The 6205-nt window shown below is 37.2% G+C and overlaps 1 protein-coding gene across 1 annotated transcript; it reads left to right on the forward strand.

The window, feature by feature from the left end:
- Window positions 1-222: 222 nt before the first annotated feature.
- LOC147849868 (purple acid phosphatase 7-like) lies at window positions 223-4591 on the forward strand. The gene is made up of 7 exons (XM_087337233.1): window positions 223-666; window positions 1989-2145; window positions 3140-3268; window positions 3343-3482; window positions 3595-3723; window positions 3807-3874; window positions 3984-4591. Exons 1-7 carry the CDS (start codon window positions 262-264, stop codon window positions 4177-4179), a joined length of 1224 nt encoding a protein of 407 aa, XP_087193359.1. The 5' UTR covers window positions 223-261; the 3' UTR covers window positions 4180-4591.
- Window positions 4592-6205: the final 1614 nt, after the last annotated feature.

The following is a 6205-nucleotide window of genomic DNA, read 5'->3' on the forward strand; positions in this document are numbered from 1 at the left end:
AATAAATAAATAAATAAATAAATAAATAAATAAATAAATAAATAAATAAATAAATAAATAAATAAATAAATAAATAAATAAATAAATAAGGGGGTCGGGTGCTTATGAATGTTTTTCCATAGAATCAAATCACACAATCACTTTTGTTGCAGATTCATGAACATGCAGTCTTAGAAGGTTCCATCATCCATGGAGATCTTCTCTTCACCTTGTTTTGTGTAGAAGCAGAAGAAGAAGAAAAAGAAGAAGAAGAAGAAGAAGATGATGATGATGGAGATGCTACCTACACAGAGAGATGGAGAAACTCAACCTTTCTTTCCATCCTCCTCCTCCTCATCTTCGTCTGTTTTCATTTCTCCCCCAACAGTCTCATCCCCACCACCACCACCACCACCACCTATAACTGCAAGTACTTCTTCATCTATCAGAAGGTCCTTCTATCACAGATCTATTCGATGGAGGAGGCTGTTGAAATGGATGTGGAGAGATGTGGCTTTTCTATTCGTGGGTCTTTTATTAGGGTTCCTGATCTTCAAGCTCACCATTGGGCCTGTGGAAGAAGGAAAAAAAGGCCAGAAGGATGCTCTTGAATCTGCTCTTGATTTCTTTGTTATAGGTGATTGGGGCAGAAGAGGTCTTTACAATCAGTCTCAAGTAGCCATCCAGGTATACTTATTAATCCATTGTCCTGTTCATTTAACTCTATATACAGGAAAAACTAGGAAAACTCTGTAGGAGCAATAGAATATCATGGGGCTGCCTTAACATAACATGATTCAGCAAAACGGCTAAATTTCCGATTCAGTATCATGCGGGAGAAACCCTAAGATAGCATAAAATTTACAAGAAAACTCTAAAAACATTCAGCACACAGTTAATATTAAGCCATAGAAGTTCTGAATAGCATCATGTCGGAAAAACTGTATATTAACATGTTAAATAAAACCGAAATAACAACACACCTTGGAAACCCTAAATGACTGACATGCTAAAGAAACCATAACTAGAAACATGCTGTGAAAATCCTGTATTGCTGTGCTTCCATAAACCAAAAACTTACAATCCAAATAACAACTTACTGCAAAACCGTATGGATGTTTTCTAAGTCAATAAAAAATGATATAAGGTACTCTAGAATTTTTCATCCACAATAAAAGTACTACCCACGTATGCATCCATCAGAAATTTTATAAATTTCCCACCATGAATCTCACATCTGTGCGGATAAAAGTCTGAATATTATGAGGTGACCCTCCACATATCTAGAACAAGGGAAACATGAAGAAAAAGTGGGCTGGAACTTGTACATACCCTGAACTATATATAACATGCTGAAATGTGGTTTGGATCTTGTCCCCCAAGACTGTGAACTGTCCATTGAGCTAGATGAATTGTCCCCCAGCAAAGGGATGATAGAGAGATTTTAATTGTTCTCAAGGATAGGTGAATTGCCTGCCATTTTGATCGTAGTATGGACTTCCTAGTATGGCGTCCTAAAAAGAAGGAAGAGTATGCACCTTCTACCATGATCTGTGACCATTTTCATGAACTCTTTCACACATGATCCAACATACCTAACCTAGGTATGATCTACTTCGGTTGCATTAGCTCATAATGTATGAATAATGTATGGAAGCATGAGGGAAAGTGAACTCGTTCATTCATGGTTCGGTGGGTGGGGAGGCAAGTTGCAATCCCCCCATGATACCTATCAGGGTATGTTCTGTTTTTCTTGGAAGAGCTCATCATGTCGAACAATGTAGGGAATTATTAGGGCATGTATGCGCTTCACAAGTGAGAAAGTGGTCTAAATATGCGTGTTATTTATAACAATGCTCCCCTTATGGTCTTGTTGGAATTGCTTTTTTCACACATGGAAAAAATGTCTGAAACTAGCTCAAATTTCTTCTAAATGTAACAATACTGTGGCATACATTTCTTCTAAAATGTTCATGGTTTTTATTTATTATTTATTTATCTTTAATCAGATGGGCCGAATTGGAGGAAAGCTCAGTCCTGAATTTGTTATCTCTGCCGGTGATAACTTCTACCCTACTGGGCTCAAAGGAACCGATGACCCGGATTTCACAACTTCCTTCACCAATGTCTACATTGCCGCTAGCTTGCAGATACCTTGGTATGCAGGTTTGATCTATAGCTTTTGTTTCTTTTCTTTAAGTCCAAACTCCTCTTTAACTGGCATGATCTGATCTTGATCAGAACAAAGTAATTGACTAGACTATTGATGATTTAGCAATGAATAATACATAGAAGGCTAGGAGATTGATTCTCCAGTGTTCACCGAGGAAGATTGACCTTCAGGAGTGGAGGAAAAAGGAATAGGGTAAGACCAATGGAAAATACACAAGATTTTTCAGAATAGTAGCTAGGTTTTTATATATCCCTAAACTCTAGGTGTAAATTCCAGACCTAACCTATCCAGATATTGTTAATGGAGAAGCCATCTACCTGCCAATGTGCCTGCTTGTAGGTGTATATTGACTCCATAAATTTTCATCAACATGCGAATCAGCATATCTAGAGTCGAAGTTTATGCTTGACTCCTGAATGTATAGCCATGCACATGCTAATTGGCTTTTCTCGGGCATGTCTATTGACTCCTAATTAAGCATATATGTTTGCATCGAATAATCTGGTAAGATTAATGGCCCATAGAAAATTCACTAGGCTGTATACATGAGATTAAAGTAATCTTTCTAGGCACGCACAGACTCTCTGATGTGAACCTGATTCCTAAAATCTGTTTTTGACATAATCAAATATGTGATCAATTAAGTGACAAATGGTTCATTACTTTTGCTGTGTTCACAGATGTAACCTTTAAGGAGTCAATAATAAAATATAAATGTAGAGATAAACCCATGGGCATTCTGATACTGATGTTTTAGATTGAGGCTGTGCAATGACAAAACTATACACATGATACTTCTAACCTGATTAAGGTTATGTGTATACACATAACTTTTTGTTGATTTTACCATCTCAATTGCATTTTTCATATCCAAAGATTGCAGTCTCCAACATGCCACAATATGTGAATCACATTGTTACATTGTGGATATTACTTAAAGAACATAAAAGATATAGTTGGTTGCTGATTTGTTTCACAAAATAACAGTTTTAGGAAATCATGATTATATGGGAGATGCTATTGCTCAATTCAGCAGTGATCTTGTGAGTCGAGATTGGAGGTGGTATTGTAAAAGGGATTATGATATACATCGATCACTCTGTTGGGACAATAAAAGTAAGCTACTAAATATTTTCGACTTCCTTATTATTGATTCAATCATCTCACATGTTTTTTGCTATATATAATAGACCCATGCAAATCATCTGTGGATTTTTTCTTCATTGACACAACCACTTTTGTGGATGAATATTGGGGTCCAAGTCCGGGACATGTGTTTGATTGGAGAGGATTAACTCCTCGAGAAAATCAGTTGAAGTCCCAATTGGAGGTGAGGGTTCAAGACAAGGTTACCTCTAGGATAGACATAGTGCATTTTTTTAATGGGGTTACGACAATAGATAATGTGTTAACTTTTTCCCTCAAATATTTTATTTGGATAGAATTTGGCTCGGAAGTTGTCGAAATCAACTGCCACATGGAAGGTTGTGATAGGTCATCACACTATCCGAAGCGTAGGTCATCATGGAGATACCGAGGAGCTTGTAGATAAACTGTTGCCCTTACTAGAGGTACAGCTGTATGACCCTTTTCTTGTTAGCAACTTGATGTATAATGAGCTCATAAATTTCTTGTTGTTTTGTTCTTCATATAGAGGTACAAGGTTGATTTATATTTTAATGGGCATGATCACAATCTCCAACATATTAAACGCTCTGAAAGGTTCCTATCATGTGATCTTTTGGCCCATATTTGTCAAAATGTTGATTGAATAAAAAGGATTTTTAAAAATGACACTAATGCGTGGTTTGGTTGCTCATTAAATGTATAGCTCTGTTCATTTTTTCACCAGTGGAGGTGGTTCAAAGGCTTTTAAGGGATTGGGACGATTTGGTAAAGACGCGGGAGTACAGTTTGTGTTCGATGGACAAGGTTTTCTCGCCGTTTCAATGAGGGTAGAATCAGTATTATTAAACTTCTATGATGTATTTGGCAATGCCATTTATTCATATACTCTTAAACGGTAGCGCTCTCATGAGTATTTTTTTCGAGCGTAAGGTATATTTTGTTTTATAAGAGTGTTGAAAAGGGCATCATCAAACTCTCAACACATTGTACACAATCAAAGCATCATAAAATTTTGATAACACATGATGCATTCATGTAAAAGAAAAGCTTGTATTGGTGAACAATTTGTACACATGAACATGAAGTTTTGTAAGTGAAGTTTTTCTTGTTATGGAACAGCAAGAAATCATTGAGAAAAAGCTCATAGAAGTGTCGTGAAATGAAAAACAAGTGAAGTTGAAAATTACTGCTCAGCTTGAATTTGTGCATTGGATGGAGTTTAGTGAGGATAGTAAGTTTGCACATCCATAATTCTTGTTGGACATGTGAATTAATCTCCATAGTGATGTTTGATAATGTTAAACTTGTCTCCATGTATCTCTTGGCTCTTGAACACTTTACTTTTTCAAATACATGTGGAACTTTCATTTGGAAGGTGTTTTACTCCCCAAGGAAAATGAACCCTTGTTCTATTTTATCTGCTCATTTAATTTTATGTTATTGTACAATGCCTTTTGTTATTCTTTCATGTAGTACTCTTTTACTAGAACGTAGAAGTAATATATTACAGTTGTGATGGGATGTAGGAACTCGTGAGTATTTGCATGAGGTTTATGCTAGTAATGGTTATTGGATTGTGGTTTGACTCATTTTTTCTTTGTAAAAGATGCCTTTCATTACGAAAGATAAAACACCATCATGGTACAATAAAGTATAGAACTCTAGGGATCTAAATATTGCTACTACGAATGCAATTCCACCCAACAAACCATCTCAAATGCTAAATGTGATGATATGGTTGACTCTCTTCATGGTTGAGATTTTGTGACTTATCTAATATTGTCAATTGTCATAGAAGAAGTCCGTTGAACCTTGTAACAAATTTTTAACTCCTAGCTTACAAATCAAAAGTGAAGGCATTCTGCATATTTCAATTGAACTACATGCCCTTGCACCTCAAGCACTCGAAAAGAATTTGGGAATGAGGCATCACTTCATTTTTCTCCATATGTGCAAAAATAGACAGGGGCTAATTGGACCCCTAAGACATGCTGGATTTTAAAGATGGATCTCAAACCAAGGTTCCCACGCCAATTGGAGGATAGATTCAGTGTATCTATGTGGAAGGCGTGGTGTGACATAAAGAGCTCAAGTGCGCGGTCAACCTAACATTGAACTTGCCTAGCTCAATCAATGTATCTTGTGGAACCCATGTATCTGAGATGAATCCGGTAAACTAATTGGATCAAGTAAAGGGTTGTCATGGGGAAGCATCACAGAAGGTCCAACAAAGAGTATAGAATGTGGGTGGATGGACTATGAGATCTAAAATTGTGAACATTCTATTGCTTAGGGAAGTTGCTAGTCCAAGGAAGGCAATGGACAAGTGGATAGGGAACGAGGAGGAGGATTCTTTGATTCCAAGAGGTAGGAAAACAACCATTCGCCGATGAAAGTGGCAGGTTTAGAATGTAGTGAGACAGTTCGGTTCCTATTGACAGTTGGTTTGCCGAGAATCGCGAGACGCTTACCCTAGTACAGAGGACTACAACGTATGGTGTTCGGTTGTTGTGTCAACAACAACACTGGGTAGCTAAGTTGGTAGGGAAGAACAACTGAAAGCATCTAAGGAGGAAATCCTTCTCTAGGCAAGTTCTCCTACCAAGCGAGAGAACATCACTTCGGCAGGGTAACTCTACTCCAAAGGTTTCTGAATAACTCTAGTTGGGAAACTCCGGCCTGTTTGTCCCGTACCACACTTCATAATACAGACAACTCTTAACTCCATAAGAAGCATCGTAAGAAGTACCCTACCGAAACGGCTTCCACCGATCACAAACTCATGATTACATAGACTTGTGTTTACATAGTCCAATATACTTGGACACAAGTTTGATACACCAGATTACCCCACAAGAACAATTGATATATTAAGAACACAGTCTGTTACAAGTATCGATCGACAAAATGATGAAGAGAGAGAAA

Source organism: Azolla caroliniana, unplaced genomic scaffold (assembly GCF_043228905.1).
Source record: "Azolla caroliniana isolate FFs.n. ecotype wild unplaced genomic scaffold, voAzoCaro1.0.p SCAF_22, whole genome shotgun sequence".
NCBI lineage: Eukaryota > Viridiplantae > Streptophyta > Polypodiopsida > Salviniales > Salviniaceae > Azolla > Azolla caroliniana.